At 40.4% G+C, this 23,777-nt stretch overlaps 1 protein-coding gene across 1 annotated transcript in view; it reads right to left on the bottom strand.

Moving 5' to 3' along the window:
* TRPM5 (transient receptor potential cation channel subfamily M member 5) overlaps window positions 1–14,956 on the bottom strand; it is a 36,233-nt gene extending 21,277 nt beyond the window's left edge. The window contains exons 1-9 of the mRNA XM_030950019.1: window positions 14,840–14,956; window positions 13,717–13,897; window positions 12,327–12,493; window positions 9,135–9,315; window positions 6,661–6,725; window positions 4,666–4,857; window positions 3,229–3,331; window positions 2,254–2,372; window positions 1,265–1,612 (exon numbers count right to left, since the gene is read on the bottom strand). Of these exons, the coding sequence (XP_030805879.1) occupies window positions 1,265–1,612; window positions 2,254–2,372; window positions 3,229–3,331; window positions 4,666–4,857; window positions 6,661–6,725; window positions 9,135–9,315; window positions 12,327–12,493; window positions 13,717–13,897; window positions 14,840–14,956 (1,473 nt within the window). The remainder of the gene's footprint in view (window positions 1–1,264; window positions 1,613–2,253; window positions 2,373–3,228; window positions 3,332–4,665; window positions 4,858–6,660; window positions 6,726–9,134; window positions 9,316–12,326; window positions 12,494–13,716; window positions 13,898–14,839) is intronic.
* Window positions 14,957–23,777: the final 8,821 nt, after the last annotated feature.

Here is a 23,777-nt window from a genome sequence, read left to right as displayed (position 1 = left end):
GGGTTGTTTCTTCAGTTTGTAGTGAGCTATTGAGTCAATTAAATTGTATTGAAAGACTTGCAGGAGACAAAGACATCCTAAAAGTCTCATCTGTTTTTGTAACCACTAGTTCCTAACTTGAAAAAAGACACACAATTTGGCAGCAGTGATGCTGGTTTCCCAGTACTGTGATGCTTTTTCTGTTGCCAGTGATAATGGGATTCAGCCATGGGAAGAAGCTTTAAAAAGAAAAAGCAAGTAGGCAGCAGGAACTGATCTCTGAACTCGGCCTTATCTACAGCACTGGACTTCAGCTCACTTGCTGCCAAATGCCAGAAAGGTTAAGTGAGGTTCTGGGGGCAAATTTTTATTTCTGGCAAGTTTGTAAGTCTGGAGTATGCTTGGTGATTTCAGAAGTATTGTCTCAAGTTGTTCATCCTTGTGAATGAAGAAACGTTGAGTAGATTCAAACTTTTCTTACTACTAATTATTTAGCTAGGCTTTATCAAAGCAAAAGTAATTGAACGTCTCAAATAAGATTTTTTAAAATTGGTTTCTAGTTTTAACAGTTTTTAGGTGTAATTAGAACTTGGCAAATACCAAAAGGCTTAATTTGTTTAGTTTGTCTGAAACTTTAATGAAATTTCTTTATGCATCTTTGTTTTGAAACCTTGCACCCAAACTTACTTTCAATGCTTTTGCAAGCACTTTGGTACTTAGGAGTTTTAATGTTAAATACACTGTCAAAATGCAAAAATGATGATGCAGCTATTGCACCACTGGGGATTATAGGCATCACATATTCTCATTGTCCTGTGTTGGCCATCACACTTGCCAGGGCCACATCACATAATTGTTCCTATTTCTTGCTCTGCATTCTGGCACTCCATAAAAAGACTAAAATTATCTAAAGGCAAATATCAAATACTGGATATTACTGAATATCAATACCTGAGTTCGGTCTACTTGTACAGAGTATAAATCTGAGAATAGTTTTGTTTACAAAGGTGACCATTTTTAGACCTGGGATTGAAAATCTCCATTGCCTGCTTTTCTTTCTCCTAAAAAGAAATTGCCTTTCCAGTACTACTTCTTGAAGTTCTGTATGAGAAAAGCAGACCACTATTTTTATGTCTGATTAGTCCTTAGTAAATGTAAATCTTTTTTGTATTCCCCAAACATCTTTAACTAAATCTGTTCCCTGCCCCATCCCAAAGACTAGACCCAGCTAAAATTGTACAAATTCTAAATTGGAGGAGAGCAATGAAGCAGAGTTGTGACTCACAGATTTCTTCTTGCCTCCATGTCTGAGGTCTTGATAGAAACCTTTGCATGCATCATGAAGAAAATCCTTGAGAACTCTAGAGACCTCACTGAGAGTGAAGAGGGGGCAGATGTCCTGGTCACTTTGCTGCTGACCAGTGAGCCCTGCCAAGGTCAGTTTGCTTTCTTCGTGCTTCTTCAGGAGAAGTTCATAGAGGAGACATTTCTGAGAAATAGAACAGTAGAGTCTCTGCAGACGACTGTAGGTCAGGAATTCATATATGTTAGCCCCATTGTCAATAAATAACTTCACGAATTCTGGCTTGTTGTTGACTAGAGCATCCATCATCACTTCCTCCAGGTCACAGGACTAGATTGATGAAAGAGGAAAAAAAAATCCAAACCAAAAAAGGAAATTCTGAGGGTTAATAATGGATGGATGATGAGACAGGTTAAATTGAACATGAGGACAGGAACATTTTGTCTTCCACCAGTCAACAGTGAGTACAGTGAGAAAGAGGTGGAACTCTCTTCATTTTTCTCTGACAAAATGTCTGTGCTAGCATTAATGTTACAACATCAAAATAAATTGTGTACTGTAGGACTCAGTGTGAGGTACCTACCACACTTGGATATTTGTACAGCAGTTGAAAACAGTGAGACTCTTCATGCCACCTTCTAACAGTAATATCTGCCTGTTTCTTGCGCTTGGTAAACTTTGGTTTGTTTGCTTTAAAGGTCTATATAGAAGGGGAGAAAGACTGTTGCTCTCAAACAGCTCAAGAAAGGGATGAAGGGATGATGACCACTGAGTTATTCCTCTGTCTTTAGCTATTATCATACAGGGCCCCAGAAAGACAAACAGCCTCAGGAAGTATAATACCCCTGCCCATTCTCTCAGTAGAGTGTGCAGGTAGTGGTAAAAACTGAAGCCATCTTTTGGGATGGTCCAGTGTCCTGTACACAGTGGAACATACACTGAGTGTCCTCTAAGGCAAAAAAGCCTGGTACCTTCCACTCCACGTCACCGTTGAATATTTCACTTTTAGCAATGTCGACCCTATTCCAGGCTACTGCCAGTTTCAGTTCATCCAGATATTCCTGAGCCTCCTGACTCTGACTTTTACAGGCTGGAAAAAAAATAGGAAATGCAAATAAAGTCAATACTTTACAGTTATGTTTAGTATAGGTACTTTGATTAGCAATGCAAGTTCTCCTTCAGCTGTCACACATCTGTGGGTTGCTTAACCAGAAACCCTTCACAGCCATGTTTTCCTAAATTAAGAAACATTAATATTCAAAAATGTTATTTTTTTCTAGATGAACTCGATTTAACAGCATTAAGCATTAATGGCTGTTGGATATTAAGAGTGACTCTGGCCTGCAGAAAGCAGGGGACAGGACTGGCTGTTGGTTTTGCCTTGTGTCACTTAGCACATCAGGAACAGAATGTCTTTTTTCTTTTTTTGCTCCCATGCTAAGTTTAAGCTAACACAAACCATTAAGTTAACAGAAACTGAAATAGATGGCAGCACAAGTAATGTATTCTTTCAGAAGATATAGTAGAGATTTCTTATAGGAGAAATGGATTGTTTCTGAAACAAAGGTAGTTTTGGTCTACTTGTGGGTTTTGGTTTTGTTTTCATGGAGGTTTTTTTATGGTTAATTGCAATAATATACTGCTCCAGTATATTTCAGTTCTTTTACAGCCTATGTTATTAAGAGAAGCAAGTAGTGAAATAAAGGAGTGGCTAAAATAGAACCATACAATAGCATGAAATTTAAAAGCAAACACTAGTTTAAAGGAAGCTTACAAGAGTTACAGTAACTGACACAGTTAATTTGTCAATAAACAAAAGAACAGTGCATCAGAAATGAAATCTGATCCCACAGTCAACTGAATTTGCACTGGAAAAAGAGGAAAAATATTTACGTCATAGAAGTCAAGTAAGACAAACATTACAATGTTTGCTTATTGTAAATTACCTTTTACTAAGGCTTTCAAAATGACTGTGTCTAGTTCTTCTGAACCATCTTGCTCAAAGTTGTGCAGAGTTAGAAGATGCTGGTGTGAAATAATATTCTGAATCTATTTGGAGTCGAAACAAAAGTCATTTTACATAATGTCCTTTGGATGCACAATAGCGCCCAAATGCCCAGTAGAGATCACCCAGACAGTATTTCCCAAAAATTTACATTCTAGTTGTAAAGCTGAGGTTTGGCAAGAAGGCCAATATTACTTGTTTCCCATATATAAATAACTCCTAAGGCAAGGAGGGATTTTTACTGCCTTTTCTGAGTGACCTACCAGGATAGAAGTAACAGAACTTGGATATTCTGAGAACCAGAGCAATGCTTTAATTAAAAGATCCTTCCTCAACTTACATTCTTATTTGACTCAAAGTCACGTTATAGCCAGTATAACATTAGTTTCATTTTAACTCATCCTGCTTTGACATTTAAGTTTTGCTCTCTGAGTTGTTTATTTAAAAGCATAGTCTCTAACTCTTCTCTGAGTAGAAGTCCTCAAATATTGATATATATGCAGTACTCTTATCTTTCCTTCTGCTTCTCTATTGAGTTTTCTTTCTCACAGTGCAGCTGCACTGAGACTTTGTGAGCCTCTGGCAATATTGCTTCCAGATGCTTTTCATCCCCTTTTGTTAGTGATCTGGTAAAGTTCTTCCTAATGGAATTAATATGAGGAACTTTTAAAGCTGAGGATTATGGCAGGGAATGCAAAGAATAAGTACTGGGCCAGGTCAGGAGGACTTGGTTTATCTCAGAGGCACCCAGTGCTCTTCACTCTTCACACAAGGACAGTCTCAGAGAGGGCATTTGTTCCTAAAAGCCTTGTGCAACTGTACCCCAAGACAAAGAGTAAAGATCTCTGAATCTGTTTTGTCTTTCTGTTTTAAGAACAATGATACTTTAAGAACAAGTAACTGATAACAGTTATCCTATAACAATAGATAGGATAATTTCTAAACACGCTTCATTCTACTTAATTTATTCATGCTCATCCACAGCGAGGTTTCCATTTAACAGCTGTAGGTCATGAATTAGGTCTCTTCTGTCACAGCTGCACAAGCTGCACAGCTGTGAATATAAATAATGCTTGGTGTCCCACAGAAGGACTGTGGGGTTCCTGGGTGCTGGCTGTTACTTGAGGAAGTAACTGAGGAAGGACAGAGCCCTCAGTGTTCAGTGAATTCCGGGGGCAGCAAAGCAGTTTGCATGATCAAATGACCACTTGATTTTTTAATGCTAGAGAGGCATTCTATGACACCAGTGGCAAAGCACTGGCGTTCCCAAAACTTCTGAGCATCTTCTTGCCAAGCCTGTACTGCAGGGGCTACCAAAGTGGCAAGTGTTAGGGGATGGCTTTGTGAACATGATGGCTTATCAAACATGTGAACTCACTGTCACTGTCCACTGGAGAATGTCCTTCCACGAGAAGCTCTCTGCAGGGAATTTCTCCTTAAATTGCTTTTCAACAGCTTCTGGCATGATAAGGTGTGGGTCACTCATGAATGCTGCTAGGATGTCAGCTGTACCTCCAGACCCTGCTAAGATAAGCCAGGGAGCAGAATTTTCCAACCCGCTGCAAATTCTCTGTAGTTTAAAATAAGATGTTTTTAAAATTCATGAGTGGAAAGGAAATGTTTTTCAAAAGAAGGACTTCTAGCAAACCAGGAATAAATGTGTACCTAAATCAGATTCACTATGGAATCAGTCCAGAGTCCTCTAAGCTATTAGGATTTTTGGAATTCCGTAGCAGGCCATCCATGTGTAGGCCTCTGACTATGCTTCTTTTCGTGACACATCTGCTGAGTAGCTAAGCAACCTGATTTGGACAAACAATGCATAAAATTTCTTTGACCCTGACATTTTTTTTTCCCCTGAAGTCTCTGTCTCAGCATAGTCAAGTGCAAGGGAGTAACCCTGTACAGAAATTGTCAGCAGGCTTTTTTGTATAGGCATTTTTTTCTCTCTGCTAAACCTGGCAATATGTTCTGAAAATCAGGAATTTTACTGTGGGGTTACAACATTGAGCTACAGGAAAAAAACACTGAATCATAGCAACTACAAGAGTTAAATGCTACTAATTCTATTACTTGTGCAATTAGAATGAGTCAGGCAGGTTGTTGAGAGAGGAAAGCAGAGGCTATGGCATCATAATTGCAAAAATGTCTATTTGCTGCCAGTCTGTTTCTTCCTCTGGAGTTGTGGAGGAGACAAGACTGCATTGATTCAATTGTGGTGCAAGCATTTTTTTCTTTAGTTTAGATATTGAGGTTTTTAAAAACTGTTTGTAGTCTCTGGTGTGTATTATCCATTTGAAGAAATCCATTTAAGAAATTGGTATTCTAAAAAAGTGTGGCTAGTCATCCATTCCCAGCATATATCAGTTTAGAGGAACTCCAGCCATTCACTTTTTGTCTTCCAGTCACACTGTTCTGTGAAACTTTGAAAAGAGGATTTAGATGTCATAACATGGGATTTTTCTAAACCAAAGATACAGGAAACACTGCAATATTTAGCTTCTCATGAAAGAACGGAAGTAAGCTCATGAGGTGATGTAATCTTTGTTTAAGCAGAGAGATTTCTAATATGAGAGTGTGTTTTAGTCCAGCTGACAAAAGTGGCAAGATTCAAGAAACTGAAACTAGAAAACATCCCCAGAAAGGAGTCATTATTCTGGAAAGGGGTTACCAGCTTGCATGTCACAGTCTCAGCACTTGGAAATCTTAAATTATAGTCTTGCTAAAGGTTTTCTAGACTGACAGTATTATAAAAAAGATAAGTAAAGTAGAATAAAAATCAAAGACTATCTCCTTGTTAACAGGTTCTTTAAGTTGTAGAACCACTCAGGAAAAAAAATCGAAACTGATCCTTTGCTGAAGAAGATTTGGGATTATTATCAGACAACACTCCCGTCTTCAATCCTACTGTGTAGTTTTGCTCAGTGGAACCAGGACACTCCCATTTTAAATGGCACGTACAGCAAACCTGGTCTTGTGTTCCTCTGAGCTCTGGGACAGACAGTTGTGTCATTGTTGCTGAACAGCACTAAACGATTCCTCTTTTTTTGGTGTATTTTCAGAGTATTTCTGTTTCCCTAGATCTGGAGCTGTTTTTTGTGGGTTTGTTTTGGCTTTGGATTCTTTCATCCCACTGGACAAGCTGGCAATAGAAGTTTTAATGATCAGCTGGTGCCTATTCAAAAGTAAATATTTCTCCCAAACAAATACTGTCAAATTTAATATTAACAGAACTCAGTTCTTAATGGTGTATAGATGTGAATTTTGACTTCATGTAAAGTGTCAATAGATGTGTTTGTCATACAGCCAAATTTTCCATTAATTACTTGGCACCAGTTAATTTATTTTTCTAAAGCTGAAAACAGCTTCTTACCTCAAGTGTGCCTGGTCCTCCATTTACCAGCAAGCAAAGCACAGGGATCTCGATGCTACCTGTTCCTGTGAAACAGAAGGTTTAATTTTTAAAAAGTAACAGCTTTTACAAGCCTATTGCTGTTTTGCTGACCCCTTGAAAATATTTCTCCCCTTTTGTGCTGTTTTGGTCTCTACATGAAGCTGCAGAAGGATGTGGCAAGGGAAGAGAATAACACTGACCTAACAGAGGGGTCCTGGTCTAGGATTCAGGACAAAGGAACCTCTGCCTTGGAAATTTTGTGTGATCCCAGGCAAGCAGTCCAGGCTGTTCCCAGACCTCAGCTGCAAAATATGGATATTGGCACCTCTGTGTGTCATGCCACTGCTGGCTTTTTAAGTTATTTATTTACTGCAGGGTTGTCAGGTTGGGGAGCAAGGGAGCTGCACTAGGGTGCAGCACAGGGCTGGTGGTTTTCCAGAGAAGCATCTTCTAGCAAGACACAGTTAGAGATGAGAAGTTCTCACCTTGTCCTGGGTGTTATGCATGTGCCCAATGTGTGCTGGAAGAGGGGCTGGAATGCAGGACAAAAACCTTCTGAAAGGAGGATGTAAGAATATGAAGAGGCTGACTGTGTAGACTGGGCAGGATGAGTCAGACAAAAGTTGACAGGAACTATCTATTTATTACTCTGCTTAAACAGCTTAAAGTTTCATTCAGCACAGCCTGGTGTGGTGATTAATAATAACACGGTCTGATACTTTTAAAAGAAATGCTAATGAAATATTTAACATGTCATGGTATTGAGGGAAGAAAGGAGGTCAGGGTCCCTGTCCTAAGCCATCCTCCCACAGGGGCCCACAGAGTTTTGGATGCTTTTACTGCAAATGCTGAATTCTCCAACGCAAAGGTGACTATAGATTGGCCTGAAGGAACTCAATCAAAAGAGTAATATCAAGAGATTAATGCCTCTGTAGGATGGAAGATAAAAGGCATTTGTTTCAAACAAATTTTTGATGTTTCCCTTTGTAGATCTCCCAAAACTCAGTACAGATCGCTGCTTGGTATTTTTCTATCTCTTTTGAGATGACTACAGAGATAAGGTTGGACTGAGCTGTAGCCAGAATATGGCTGGCAAGAAACTTAATTTGTTTTACTGAATGGCGTGGCATTGTCACATATGTCTAATGTGATGCTCTTTGAAGAGTGACCTCTGGGACTGCAGGTTCCTCAAGTACGGTCAAGGCTACAAATATTCTTCATTTGCCATAGATTTAGTTAAAATTTAGCTAGAGGAGAGTCAGGTGGATTCTGACTTTACACTGTGAATCTGGAAAGTCCCCAATTGTAAAAAATATTCAGTAAATATATATATATATATAAAAGAATAATTCTTAAAGACTTCTAGGTGGTGTTTTTTTTAAACAGGGAAATTCCACATGACCTTATTCAAGTGCTGTACTTCAGGAAAGCCACATAGCTTTGCTCAGCTTGTTTACAAGTAAGCTTAAAGGAATGACATTGGTTTTGTTAATAGAAGATAACACTGAATTCAGTATGTTCCAGCAAAGTATTTGTCATATGAATCAGCATTGTTTGTCAGAATTATGTTCCCCTGAGATTTGTTCAATCAGATTTGGTTGGTGAGCAGAAAGCGGCTGCTTTGTAACTCTCAGCACTGCAACCTCAGGCTACCCTTACAGCCTGCCTGTGGTTGTTCCCATCTGAGTCACCAGGTAAGGATCCTTCAGGTGTGTTTGTGCTCTCAGGTACCTCTGTGCTACCACCCCATGGGCTGTGAAAGTGGATATTCCATTGATGCACATAGCTGTGAACAAGTGAGCTCTCCCTCCTGTTTCAGCTGTGCTAGCACTGCATGTATGACACAAAGCAAAGGTAAAAAAAGTAACTATTATCTCTCAACAACTCTGGTTTTTTCCACAAATAGCAGTAGGAGACCTGCCCAATACTCAGTTCTTATTCTAAAAAAGATCACAGATTCAGATGGACATTAGATGCTATGATGTTTACCCAGGATAAGATGTTATCCTTAAACAAATATGGCTTAAAATATTTCAGAGGGCTTTGGAACAAGTCTTTTCTGCCATTGTGGGAGCAATTCAAGACCCTGTGTGTGTGAGGGGATAAAAGTGTACAACAATGACTATCAATCTCTTGGAACCACTGGTAAAGGCACTTGAAGCTGGACTTATTTTCCACATGTTATCTTTTAAGGCAATTTGAGCTGTGCTTTGAAGACCAGCTTTGAGCTATGTTTAAGGAGATGCAATAAAAGCCCAGATTTTGCTTCAAAGAGCACCTTTCTCAACTTCAGAAGTTACCATTGTCGTGCCTCTCACACGATGACAAATGTGTTGACTTGGTCTTGCCTCTGTAGGCTCATTTGAGAGCTGGAGCCACCTTTGGGGGTAACTAGGGCACAGCTAGGGCCAGGGGCACTGCTCAGGTTGGATGGCTCCCCAGAGGCTGCTCACCCCCGTATCCCGTGCGCTGCTCTGAGATGTGCTTCTCCAAGGCCAGGCGGAGCTTGGTGGTTCCATCCGGCTCCTCTGGCGTGGTGTGGTCCACCAAAATGAAGTGGGAGTGGTTGTGGTCCAAGGAATACAGTGGGCCTTGGGTGCTGTCATCTGACTGGTAGTGTACAAGGCTTTCACTCTAGAGGGAGGAGGGGAGATGTCAGTGCTCTCTGCAAAGCCCAGCCCGTGTTTTGATATCCTTCCTCTCCATTTCTGTGCTGTCTGCACCCTGACACAGCTCACCACCTGTGAGACACTTTGATAGACCCTTGGAAAGGATGAAGAGAGAAAATGTGTTCCTTCTGGAAGCAGGCAGATTTGGCAGGACTGATAGCTGGAGCCCCTCAAGTTTCCCTCTTGGCCTCTGCAAAATATAGTGAGATCAATCAGCATCTCTGGAATGTGGGTTTTGGAATGGTTTATTGGATGAATGGAAAGGGGCCATGAGACCTGATAATTGTGTATGGAGATGGGAAGCCTCAGCTGGTGTAAAGAGGGGCAAACTATTCATTTCAGTAGTGCTTTGTCCATGTTTAGGCCAGTGAATGAGTTAGCCTGCTCCATGTCCCTGTCAATTTATACACAGCTTTACTCAATTGGCAGGGTTATATGTAATCTGATGGTTATTCTCAGTTTGGAAATTGCATTCTAAGAGGCAGTGGCAGATAGATTTTAGAAAGGGGAATCCTCTTTTATTTTGGGTGAGTGGTATTATATTATACCTTTAAAATTTGTTAATTTTTTTTTGCACAAACTCATCTTCTAGGTAAAACAGAACCCATGCTACAGTTTTTTGTTCTGAATATTGCACTACATATGGGCTTCTATACATACACTTTTTCAAACTTCCTTTCTTTCTTAACAAATCTATCTGTTGCCCATCCACTTTGATACAGCATTCCAGGCTGTGAATGTCTGATTACTCTTTTTCACTTTCCTAATCGTTGTCCTCTTGCAAGCAGGTAGATTAACACAACTGTTTAAAATCTTGGCAGTTGTCACTGTGTATTGCATTTTTCCCTGCACTAAAAAGCAGTAAACTTGCACGTTTCTTTCACTTTCTTCTCTCTGTCTCTCCTTCCTTGGGGAAAGCTTCTTGCCATAATTAATTTCCTTCAGATTTTGCTTTGACATAGGGTGTGCCCCTATTCTGCTGCCATGTAACATTAATCCTCCTCACCAAAGATCTGGCCTTTGATTAGGACACCGAGACACAACAACCAATTGAAAAAAAGCCTTTGGGGATTTTCCTCTCTATTCCCTGAAAATGTGGAAGTGATCTTTCAATGATGTTTAAAGCATACCATTAGCACAGAAGAGATGGGAGGGTGTTACACATAAGTAAAGATATTATAAAAGAAAGGTTCTATAAAATTAGACTTTGTTCTGTTGAATTACCAACTTAGCCTATAAATTACCATAAGAAAGAATCAAAGGAATAAAAAGTCAGTTAACAAAACAAACTATTCTAGTAACAGAGCCATTCACACCTACAAAAACAAGAAATCTGCCCCATCAGAATCTGTAAAAAATTATGTAAAGTATCCAAGACTAGAGAAACTTGGTAAACACATAAGACACCATTTACTAACCAATACATTAGGTAGCAAAAAACTACTAACCAGAGTAGTAGTAGAGTTGAACACAAGAGCTGTGAAAACTATATAAAAATTAGTTATGTAAACAGAAAATTAGGTTTTCCTACATAAAGAAAATAAATCCCATCTGCTTTACTACAACAGGAGCAATCCACTGATTTCAGGGCTTGTTTTTCTCCTTGCTAGTGGGGGTTGTTAGCCCTATTTTATACAACAAGCTGCTTGTGTTGGTGCCAAATATAAAGAGAGTTGGGTTTAGATCAACATCCCTGTCTGTAGTTCCTTTGTCTTTAAGTTACTGACTAAAAACCAAAATATCTTTGGGTGTAAGCTGTGCCAGAAGTCATAGGGTCAGGAATGCTCTTTGCAAAATATCCCTCGACAAAAAATTTGGGCTTTAGTTGAGGGGGAGAAAATAAAAAGAGAGTGCACTTGTTTTGTAGCTGCTGATAGGGAAAGATCCAGATGCATTTTGATCACTTAGCCTAGAAGAGAGGTCAAATAGTTTGCATTTGAAAGCTTTCCTGAACAAAATTCACAAACACAATGAACCAAATTCTTTCCTTTGAGGCCCTTTTGGCCCAGTTGCCACACAAATAGGTTAAAGTCTTCCAGCTAAAGAGTCCCACCTGGTAGAACACACAGGTAGCTGTCATTGGCAAAAAAAAAGAAAAAAAGACCAATGACAATAAGTTGCTGGTATGATCTGGCTATGGTCTCTCAGCCTCTAGCTGGTACTTTCAGGCCTGTCTGAGAGAACAACTTGATGTGAATTCAGAGGGCTATCTTTGTCATTTGTTTCTTAGCTTCTGCAGGGAATAAATTAGTACAGAGAAACTGTCATTCACTGTCATTAAACACCTATTTTATTGTTATAATGTCCTACTCAGGACAGACTGTATATCCAGTGACAGGAAGGGAATGCTAGTTCTTTTTTTTCTCTCCACTTCTGTGTCCATTCAGCAGCAACACTTTCAGCAACAGTTTTGTTGGGTGAGGTTTTTTATTTGTTGGTGTGTTGTTTCTGTTTTCTTCCCAAGAACTTTGATTCCCTTGACCCAGTCTGAGGATTCCCTATAACTAGGTGAAATCCAGCATGGCTGGTATTTTTGACCTGTTGTATTGAGCAACTTTTTGTGTAGTAAATACCAATTCATTGGCTACTTAAAGAAAAAATTGTCCTGGAATATTTATGTCTGGTGTCTCATAATATAAAATATGCTTTTTGCAGTGTTTATGTAATAGCTAGGAGTAAGTGCTTCTGCAGACAATGGACAAGGGAGAAATCCATGCAAAGTCCCTTATTCTGGGATATTTTCTTGACGTTCAACCCTGCGCTGCTGGCTTTGCTGATGCCTAATGCTGCCACCCGCTGGGCACGGAGGGCACAGAATCATCCAACAATCCTTGAGCTCTCTTTCTGCTTCCTCCCAAAACACAGCTCAAGCCCCACTTCTGTTTGTTTAAGGTATATCAAAGTTGTTCTGCCAACAAGTTACAAATTCTGTAAGGGTGGGGCTTCCATCCGAACAACAGAATAAGAGAGCAGTACCTTTGTGTTTTCCAGGATTTCTCTGTGCTGGATTTCCCTGAGTGAAGTTATTCCTATGGCAATCACACTCAGGGTGGATGAGGTGCTGGCCAGGGCAAGATCTCGCACTGCTTGCACCAAGTGTCTTGTTACTCCTACACGCAGAGCACTGGTGAAAATCCAGGCGCCTGAAATTATTTTTAAAAAGCAGTCAGAGAATTTCTTTGTATTGCAATGTGTTTGTGTGTCGAGTAGCATTACTTACAGTACTGGATTTAAGGGTTTTCCAAAATAGATAACAAGAAGACAGGTCTTGATGGACTGTAACTTTGAGAAATAAAATACATGCAAAGTACATAAGAATTTAATAAGGAAAGCAAGAAGAAATTATGAGCTCAAGCAGACATTCTTCATATATCACGTGATGCAACATGGCCATTTTTACTCTGATGTTAATATGCTCATCAAGAGTGCTGTGTCCACTCTGGAGTTACTCACAGTCTACATGGGAGCAGAAACATCCCTGTACCAGGTTTACAAGGAAGAGGAAAGGGACAGAGTCAGGGAAGTTGTTGACTTGAATTGAGGCCTAAAAAGTCCCACGTAATCACCTGTTAGCAGAAGATCTCAGGCATAACCTGCCTAAACTGAAGTTCTTTCTCCTGTTCTTGTGGGTGTGTGGAGCATGAATTTTCCAGGATAATAGAATTTGCAGCAGTGTTGTAACAGTGACAAGGAATTTGGAGAACCCTAGGTAAAAAGCAGGCTGACCTTTTTCAAATATGTAACATAAAGAAACTGGGGATCTTGATGGTGCCCAGTCTGAAGTACAGAGGGATGGAGATAGAGAATATCTGTGTGGCATAAAAGTACCAAAAAGAGCTCTGGTACTGGGCTGTCTCATTACAAAAAGCAAAACTGGTACAATCTTGTCTGGAGCAGTGAAGCTAAACCAAGAGCTTGCTGTGAAATGCTCACAGATATTTTCACTGTATTTTGCATGTAAGAATGTAGAAATTCTTTTTTTGACCTAAATTCACTCTGGTTGAAGTCAAATTGCTGTGTTCTCCTCAGAATTATTTTATGATGGCACAAAAGAGGGGCAATTGTATTTGGTCCATTTTGATGATGTATTTCTAGTGTCACCTCTGAGGGAATAATATCAGGTAATTTCACACTTCAGAAATGGTTACCTAGAGTGATTTGATTTGAAAGAACTTATTTTTCCTAGTATAATACAATCACTTTCATTTTCAAAGGTATTTACATGTAGGTTGCATTCAGCAAAGTCTTGAATTTTCAAAAATAATTGTGTGAGCAGGCCCATTGTAATTTCCAGATCACTGCTAGGGGCTAGCTGTGAGAATCCATCAGGAATACAAATTTCTTCTTTAAGGCCTAAAGCACTCACCTGTGCTTTCAGCTGCCTTTATAAACCCTTTCTTTAAAGTGTCCCGTAGCCAAGGCTTCATCTGAAAATCTTCTTCTCCCCCTACTAAAGAGATAACCAAATTGGGAGCAGGTAACTTCCATTTGTTGAGCATAACTTCAAATATAATTCCAGGGTGAATGGTACTCTGGACCTTCATAAACTTCAACAAACACAAAAAAAAATCCAATAAATAACAACAGCAGGGGAAAATACAGTAAAGTGTCTGTTCATGGCAAACGGGAAGTTATCATCAACTTGGATATTTAAGAAAAAATTATTTGAGCAAGATTTGACAGAGAACTGAATACTTGAATTAACATAGCAGACTTCTGTGTAATTGCCACCTCACTAATTGGGTCAGTTCCATGGGTTTGTTCTGTGTTGCAGACTGACAAACCACACTCTCCCATACAGCTTTCTCTTGAATTGCCTTCAGTTTCATGGCAGCCTAGGAAAGTCAACAAATTCTGTAGGTGTTTTTTGTTTCTGCAAAAGCTGAAATATTTCCCTGATTTCATATCTGTTTTTTGAAGACACATTACATGAATCTACTGCTTCTTCCAGTTCTGTGTATATTTTGGTCTTCTGCTGAAGACTTTATGGTGAAACAAAACCTTGGGACAGATTTCAGGAATTCCTAGGAATTCCTTCTGCTCTAGTACTAACTTATGCATGGGACTAGTGAGGAGGTGCTCCATACACATCCCTCTTTGCATATCAGCAGAACAGAGAGAGAACTTTAAGGAAAACCTTGAAACAGCTCAAAAGTACGTCTAAAATGTAAAAATAGTGATTAATTTTTGGTGGGTTAAACTAGGGAAAGGATACAAAATGAAGGAAGCAGGGTACATAACTGATTTTTCTTTTAAAGGGAAAAGTGATCACCTGTACTTGTATCATGTAATTGCAAATCAAGTGATTGATTTCTGAATATTAAAAGGCCATGTTTTAGACCACACTCATGTTCAGGATGGCATGGTCCTCACTTGGGGCATAATGTGCTGCCTCACTCTGGCACACTGACTCTCGCTGTTGGAGATGGTGAGTTTACTGCTAAGAACAGCAATACTGTAAGAGGGTTGAAACTCCTCAGTGCCCATACCTTTCCAAGGTTCTTCCCAGAAGCTGTGAAGTCTATTTCTCCTATACAGTAAGGTAATTCTCTTTTGAAGGCTTCCTCTTTATCACTGCTGCAGAGCTTGGTTTCCATTTCCTCCATTGACTTCGTAAGGTGATGGAGCACCAGAGGACCAAGATGTTCACTGGGATGACAGAAAGTTGGCAAATGAGAAGCCATGTAAACTGGAGAGGCCACAAAATCCATTAAAATATATCTAGATGAGTTTTTAGCCAAATGTTTTACTTTTTTTACTCTCATGCCTGTAATGGTTAGCTGAAATTGGCAGTCTTTGTACCAAATGTCAGATACTGGAGACAGAAGGCAGATTCCACACCAACACTGTGTAACCTAAGGTCTAAAAAGGCATGAAGAAATAAGGCTTCCTGAATTCAGCAGAGAGAAAGCTGAGCTGCAAAGTGCAACATCCTGCAATGGCAGAAGCCAAAGGTGACCCTGATTCTACAAAAGAGAAAGAGGAGTCTCAGCCACCGACTCTTTCAAGCAAGAGTAGAGCAGTGTCAGCGAGTGTCTGAGTCATGGTTTCTTGCTGTCACTGTGCCTCAGGCTGCCCTGACCCATCTCACCTGATGTGAGTGCTCAATACCCCAGTGGTGACGTTGTGTTTGTCTGGAGATGCTTTGGGAGAGGTTTACTCTCTGCTTCCTGCAGGAATAGGCTATTTATTTGTGAGCCCAAGTGTTTAAGGCCAGGCTGTCCCTGGAGCAAAGGTCATACAGCAAGAGCTGCCCTTCTGCATTACATGAGACACTGGAAAGGTCTGCCTGCTTTTCCTGTGATCCTGTTCGACTGAACTGACAGAATTATGATGTGAAAAATACAGATTTTAATTTGTATGCCTTATTTTGATTCTTTTCAAAACAAAAGCAATGAAATAGCTTTCTCTCCTCTGCTTTCAGCTGCATGTTGAGCTACATAGTCTCTTTTAAAAAAATTCTTGTGGCACTAAGCCAGCAATAGTAATCAACACAGCATTAATTTTTACTTCCTAGTCTGAGAGCTTTGCTGTGGGATTGAGAGTGTGTCAAACCAGCAAGTCTCTTGTGGGTCTATTAGGATGCTCCAGTAGAGGGAGCAAGCCCTCCAGCCATTCTCTTGGGCTGGGAAGCTCTTGGGAGCCTGCATCCCGGCTGCTTCCCCTGTTCCCTTGGGCTGGGAAATCTCCTGGGAGCCTGAATCCTGGCTGCTTCACCACAGCTGCCTCTGTATTTTATTTTCTTTTCTGTCTGCTGTGAAAATGTTTTTTCCTATGAGTTGCCTTTTCCCCTATGATCTGCCTCTGAAGAGAGGCTATGGACCCTCTGATGATTTGCTTCCCGTACAGCTATGTCACACTTTTGTATCTACCCCCAAACTCCTGTCAGAGATCACTGCTTTAAAAATTCTTCTTATTCTCCCTGCCTGCATGCTGCTCCCTTCTGGAGAGAACAGAGTGACTACTGTGAACACTCAGATACCAGATCAGTCTGCTTAAGAGTCTTATCTAAGAGAACTTCTCTTGGATCTTCAATAGTGATAGTCACAGTCTGTGTCCACTCTTCCACAGGAGAACTGGCTTTATCTCCTAAGAGCATTGAAAAGAATATTATGGGAAAAAATAGTTAATATATAGTAATAATAACACATAATTTGTTATTTATTAATATTTATGCACAAATCACTTTCTGAAACTTGATGACAGAACAAAGGATTTGATTAGAAACAAAAATTTCCAGGGTACTGCAGTCACTGTTCATCACTGTCCTAGATAGTACACATTTATTTATATCAACACACAAGCAATGAACTTGAAATAGACAGCAATTTACAAAGTAATCTAATGGTTAATTTGTCCTCAAGTGGTTCATTTTAAGTCCAGTTATCTGTGACCTCTCTTTTGGAATAAAGACACTAGGCTGCTGAGATTTATAGGGTACATTCCTGCATTTGGGTAATTATTTTTCCCCCAAAAATAGCACATTATTATTGTATTCTCAGTTTAGGGGTTCTGGTTCTCAATGGTAGTTAAAAAGAGTGTAGGAGGCAAAAATAGGAAAGGTGCAGAAACAGAAGCTTTGTTCACAAGCTTTTATAAAGCTGGAAAGTGAGGAAAGCACCTGTTAACTGGCAGCTACATGAGGAAGAACTTCCTTACTGTGCAGGTGACTGAGCACTGGACAGATTGTCCAGAGAGGGTGTGGAGTCTCCCTCAGTGGAGATACTCAAGGACCATCTGGACACAATTCTGTGCCATGTGCTCTGGGATGGCCCTGCTTGAGCAGGGAGCTTGGAGCAGATGTCCCACCATGGTCCCTTTCAACCTGACCTGTTCTGTAATTCTGTTTTATTATGAACATTGCAAAATCCTGGTGCATAAGATGTGTACATGTGGTTCTCAAACACAGAGTGACCATGTCTGATGTTTCCTTACCTCCCCTTTAAGCTGTCTCAGCTTCTGCAGTGTAACCCCTCCCTGTTAGGGGCAGAATCAACAAACACTGCATGGATCTGCCTGGGGGCTGCCCCTCACCTTGCCACCACTTTGCTCTGCAGTGCAGCTTCACTCCCCACCCATCAGTCCACCCATTGATTGTGTTAAGTCCCTGATGGGTGCTCGAGGGCAGGATATCATCAGCCCTGTCATTTCCTCCTGGATTGTCAACACTTCTGTTCTTAAAAAGCATATGGGTATCTCACCCAAAGTCCTCCAACAAGCAAAGTAAGCATGGATCAGCAAACTGTGTGATGTAATGATGGTTTATCAGAATACCTGTCTCCTGGGTTTAATTCAGTCTTGTTTGGCTTGGTTTCAGCTTTCACATGGGACTCTGGTGGTTTCAGGGGCTGTTGCTCTGAGACTTGAGGCTGTACTAGATTGCAAGTGTGTCAGGTCACAGTAATTGGGTTGAATCTCTGTGCTGGAAGTCTTGACATACGTGACATCAGTGGCTGCAGGCAGCTCAGCCACTGATGTCACTGCAACGTCACACAGTAGAAGCTGGGATAAACCTATGCCTTGGGATTGAATAGACAGACAGAAGGAGGAGGAGAGTCCAAGCACTTTTTGGATGAAAACCAATGGGGGATGATATTTCATAATTTGCTCAGTTTACATGTACTATTTTTGAGTAAACTTTTTAGAGATTTCCAACATTTCTTTTATCCTGTTATTTAAAGGTTTTTCCTCTGCATTAGCTATTATTTTCCTCTGACAATTGTATTAAATTTAATTAAAGGGTTGCTTAAAGGTAAGTAACCTGAAAAACTTCAGGGGTAAGGGAAAAAAAAGCCCTCACAAAAATCTTGTCTGCCCCAACATGTACATTCATATTTTAAATTTTGTGTATATATCAAGAAATCTTACTTTAGTTCTGGTTCAGATTTAAGTACATGTATTTCTGTTTAGGCTGCTGCTACATATCTAAGTTTGTAGGTCAAATTCTGTCCTAGATGTTCCATCAACTACAAATACAAACATCTATGGGAAGAATGCACCTCTAATGATTACCAGATTTGAAATATAATCTAGGAAACTATTTCTAACTAGCAAAGCAAGTTAAGACAATTATGAGGAAAAGACAATTGCCAGTTCCACCTACATCTGGAAATGTGAGTCAATGTCATTTACATTAGGGATGGCCTGGTTAAATCATTCCAGGTGACAGCCAGTCTTGTGAATCATTATTTTTTTAACCTCATAAACGGGAGTTGTAAGAGTTGTAACATTATATGAACCAGTGATGCTGGAGCTTGCAGGTCCTAATGCTCTTTATTCCTTCTTTTTGTATGGTCCTGACTTGATTTCAGCACTCGAGATTTCTGGGCTGTAGGAAATTGTCAGGGAGGTATCACTTCAGGGGCCAGTTGTGATGGCTCTAGGGAAGCTCCACAAGGAGAATCCTTGCAGAGATTCCTTTCTAATGGACTTATTAAAAAAAAGTGTTGGGAACAGAACCACAGGGAAACATTTTGACCCCTGTGTTCCCCGTTTCTCTACTTTCCTCCCTCCTGTCTCTGCTTCCTCTGCCCCTCGCCTGCCATGCCTTTCTCTTACAGCTTCTCTCACAGTGTCCCCCAGCTTCCCACTGCCTCTTTCCACCTCCTGTCACTGCCAGCTGCTCCACTGTGAGTGTGCATCTCTACTTCCTTGTGTGGTAACACAGGGACAGGTTGTTCACCTCCAGAGGGTGAGAAGAATGTGGGTCTGCTTCACCCTCCCTTTAGATTTTGACCAGGATTAGGCTGTGTCCATGGAAGGGAGAGGTCAAATTTGAGGCTTGCAAACATGTCTTTTGAAAATGGGCCCAGTCAAGGGATGGTTTGACCTCAGTTGTTGTCTTCCAGGGCAATGGTTCCATTAAGAGAGTAGGTGTGTGGCAGTCATTAGCTCTCCTGACTTAGAAGCACTAAGAATTCTCCTTCATACTTGAATGCTGATCAGCAGGCTGGGACACACCCTGACTCTGAATCACAGCAGATTCCTTCACCCACTCACAGTGTACATTTGAATATATAGGTGAAATGATTAAATATAGTAATGCAGTATGGTTGATGTTAAACCAGTCACAAAGTCCCCCCTGCCCTTAGCTTCAGTGGCAGATGAGGCAAACCTATTGATTTATAAACTTTCAAGTATGCTTTCATGTGCAGCAAAAGAGAATTACACCAGTTCCCCTGTCCTTGCTGGTGCAGGGTGACCTAACAATCCCAGCAAAAAAGGAGCCTCAACTGTTGATCAGAAAAAAAGAAGGTCACACAAATTGAAGTGAGTAGTAAGGGGGAAAACTCCATGAAGACCAAAACAATGAACTTCATTTGGGCAGGAACAGTCAGCTTCCATCCCGGTGATGGGATCCCTTCTGCTGAACTGCAGCCCTGATGGGAAGGATCTGAGAGTTACAGGCAGAGCAGATGTGAGCAATGCTGTGCTGGTCTTGCACGAGAGAAATGACTCCTGGGAGAGCTTAAACAGCCTGTGTGAAGCGACTCAGCAGCTCATCAGAACAGCTTCAGCTGCAACATCATGTTTGGATTTGGGTGCCAGGTTTCAGGGGAATTACAGACTAGGTGGAGGAGGTTTGAGCTAGGGCAAAGAACAGCAGAGAACTTGTGCTAAAAGAGAAGGAAAGCTTGGACAAATTAGAACTTTGCTACCAAAAGCAGGGGAAAATGCAGGGAGACAAAAGAGAATTTAATAGTCTGCCGGTGGAAAAGGATGATAGGAAAGATTTGTTGTTTATATTTGTGGTTAGGACAGCAAGGAACAGGCTCAAGGGAAGAATGGTGTCAGGGCTGTGCAGGGGTACAGCAGTAACCACACTCTGAGAAAGACTTCCTTGGAAAGAATGAAAGCCTTTCTCTGCTGGGTAGGGAACAAGGAAAGCAACCAGACAGCAGCTGTTGATTGCAATGGCATCTCTCTGTTGTGACCCAAAGAACTTGACCTTAAACCCTAAGAGCTGGATATGCAGCTCTGATCCTTGAGATACACATACGCTTATGTAACTTTTCCAGTGGAAATGCTCCTGCTGATTTTATTGCAAGTACTCACTCCAGGAAAACTACATCAGTGAGTTCACTGGGCCAATGCCAGCAACAATGTAATGGAATTATTTGCTTCCAATAGTAGCTGCATTTTCATTCCTGATTTGAATTAAAACTTACTAAATATGAAGAACAAAGTTGATGCAGAGGATCAGAATAAAGAATACCAGAGAAGTGAACAGCAAAGACTGCAAATGTCATATTCAGTTTCAACATGTGCTTGAAAGTGAATTGGATGGACTTTAACTGGTGTGCACATTTAAGTGAGAAGAAACAAAACCAGTACTTAAATCAGGCTTAAATGCAGTGGAGAAAGGGAGGTATAACTAGGTATTAACTAGAATCCAGGAAGGGAAAAATATCTATAATTGTGTGGGAATATAAAAATATAATGTGAAACAAAAAAAGTATTTGCTATGGAAAATAAATACATATATACCTGTGTGAGAAACTGATGTACATACATCTGTGTGCAATTACAAATATTAGCTTACGTATGTTGCAGCTTTGGAAAGTGTTTCTCAGGAATTAGCACATTCAAATTCCAGTAAGAACGCATGAAACATTTCTGCCTAATGACAAAGCAGAATCATCTGCCATGATTGCCAAGGAATTGCTAAATAAAGTGTAAAGACCTGGGGGTGGTGAAACACACCAGCAGAAATCACGGCCAGCTGTCCTGCACAGGGCTTTGTCATGCCTGTAGCAAAATAAGTCTCTGAGCATGGCACAAATAGAAAAAGAGGACAAAAGAAACATGACTGTCAAGGCAAGTCCAGCTTGAATTATGCTGTGCTACACTTCTCTCACATTCAGAGAGGAGGGCTAAGGAAAGCCAGCCAGAGATGAGACCTGGAGGGATACAAAAATGACCTATGGGAAGGTTTCTCCATAGTTTGGCTGGGACAGAGACAGAGAGAGGCTAGTTCAGCTTGATAACCTTGGGAATATGTTCAGTAACCAGAGCTTTTATGTGTTTGCAGACACAGGGCCAGACAGGAAATCAGGAACTTGAATTAAAATTGTGGGGAGAAGTGAAGCATTGAAGTGTCCTAGTAAAACAGAGGGGGTTTAAGTTTCCAGGTATATTTATGTGCATTGGCCCCACTAGAAGCTTTTAAAAGCATCAGGGTGACAGTTTCCTTTCTAGAACTGCAGTTCTAGTTGCTAAAGAATGTTCTATCAAGTAATTCCTCTTTTTTGTGTCTGTGCATAGTCAAAAATCAGAACAACTGAATGAAGAGAGAAAGAATTATTTAAAAATCCCCATGAACAGACGCAATCTATAAATAGATGTGTGGGAAGAGAGTCCTGTTACTGAAGCAGTGTAGGCTTTGTTTGACCATTTTGAAGGTATGGCTCTGGAGCTGGATGCTTCCTGCAATTGCCAGGACACAAGGGTGTGAAGCAAACCAGGTATTCAATGGAGTCTTCCCACTGTTTCCTAGGAAAGTGGTAGTGCTTTGGTTTGGGTAGGGTTAGCACCGAGTCTTTAACAAATTAATGTGTAAAATGCTAATGCAAATATAGGTACTCAGTCTTTTTTGTTTCTGTCTTCATTTGTTTAACAAAGTAAAGAGGACCAGAGGCTATTTGAATAATGTAATTTCACTTTCAGTGAATCTGCAGATATTTGCATATCGATGTCAGCCAGCGAATTTAATAGAGGTGGATTTCTTCTGGGGAGAAAACCTGAGAGGCTGGAGAGGTGATAAAAGGAGACATAGATCCGGGGAAGTAAACAATGTAAGGAGCAGATGGATCTGAGGAGAGACCGCACACAGCAAGGCTGTTGGATGAAAATAAAGGAATTGGCAGGGCTTGCACAGCACGTTGTGTATGGGGTGTGGGGGAAGGTTGACACAGCTTCAAATGCTCCTGGACCTTCCCTGCTCTGTTCCCACAGCATGGCACGACACTTTGAAGCTGTGCCAGCACAACTCCTTGTGTGGCCTCACAGTCAATCAGACCGAGTTCACATAAAAAGAATTCGTTTTTGCCAGGTCATTTTTCAGCAAAATCAGTTCACTGATGTGGTGTACAGCATGCTACACAACTCTCTGGAAATAATGTGTTGAGAAACTGCAGCCATAGTTCATACTGAAAGAAAATACAAGAAATTTGGGGTAGCTCCAATTCAAAACAAGTGCTTCAGGAAGGGCAATGCACAGACAGGGCAGACAAAACTAGAACTGAAAATTTTAGTTGAAACTGGATTGTGCATGGACATGGGTAAATAAATACTGTTAAAAGCAAAGGACACAAAAATACAACTGAAAGCCAAAACGTTAGAAAATAAAAACGACTGCCACTTGGGAAATGGAAAGACTTGAAACAACTTAGAGTGGTTTTCCCCACTTTGGCTTGTTAGGATCTTAATATATCATACTTGGAGAATCTGCAAAAGTTCCCAAATGTTTCTCTTCATGCCAACAGCTGACTTCACAAAACTAACTCCTAGCATTAAACACATACTAATATTTACAAGCTAGGCCAAAATAATCTCTTTACTTTTTTTCCAGTTTGTCATCCGTGCAATTTTTTTTTTCAATTTCATGCCTGTAGATATGCATTCTTGTATGGAAAAGAGCAGTTTTTACAGTGGAAAAAAACCCTTTGCTATGTTTCCTTGTGTGGCCACTTTTATGGTCTCATGTTTACAAGAGCTTGCTCAATGCTTCAGGCAAATTTTGTGAGCTCAAATGGGAAGTATATTCAAAACCAAGAAACTCTTTTGCATAAGCCGTATACAAAATATACATTGAGAATTCAAAGCCTTAGGAAAATAACTTAGTTTGCTTTTTGTCTTTTATATTAACAATACTGCAGACACAGTTCTGAAGTTAGTACATTGTGCACAAACAGTACTGGCAAAATGGTTTATCAAATGTTCTAAGTTTTTCCTTTATTAGACACAAATTCTCTGTCTTTTCCATTAACTGCTCAACTGAAGTTGCATTTGGATGTGTCTGTGACTTGCAGGAAACCTTGGACCTAAGCACCTGGGTTCACTGGGTTGTGCTGTGCCTTTAGACCTACTGAATGCCCTATGATGGTTTGGTTTTTATGTGGGTTGGGTTTTTTTTTTTTGTTTTGTTTTTTAATCTTTTTTCCCCTCAGAAATTCAGGGTTCCTGCATATAGCAAGCCTGCCAACCCTAGATTTTAAGTGTATGACTATTGCCCACAACAAGGAAGCCTGCTTTGTCTTTTTTCTTGTGGATAGTACGGATGTTTAACCCACAGTTACAGCAAATCACAGTCAATTTGCTCTTTGGCTGTCTGTTAAAAAAAAATGAAAGAGCAAAATCCACAAGGATGAAAATGTAACCTCTAGGTAATGACAGAATGCAAGCCAGGAAAAATGTAAAAGTCAATTT

The sequence above is a fragment of the Camarhynchus parvulus genome, chromosome 5, assembly GCF_901933205.1.
Source record: "Camarhynchus parvulus chromosome 5, STF_HiC, whole genome shotgun sequence".
Classification (NCBI taxonomy): domain Eukaryota; kingdom Metazoa; phylum Chordata; class Aves; order Passeriformes; family Thraupidae; genus Camarhynchus; species Camarhynchus parvulus.
This window is presented reverse-complemented; position numbering and strand designations above follow the sequence as displayed.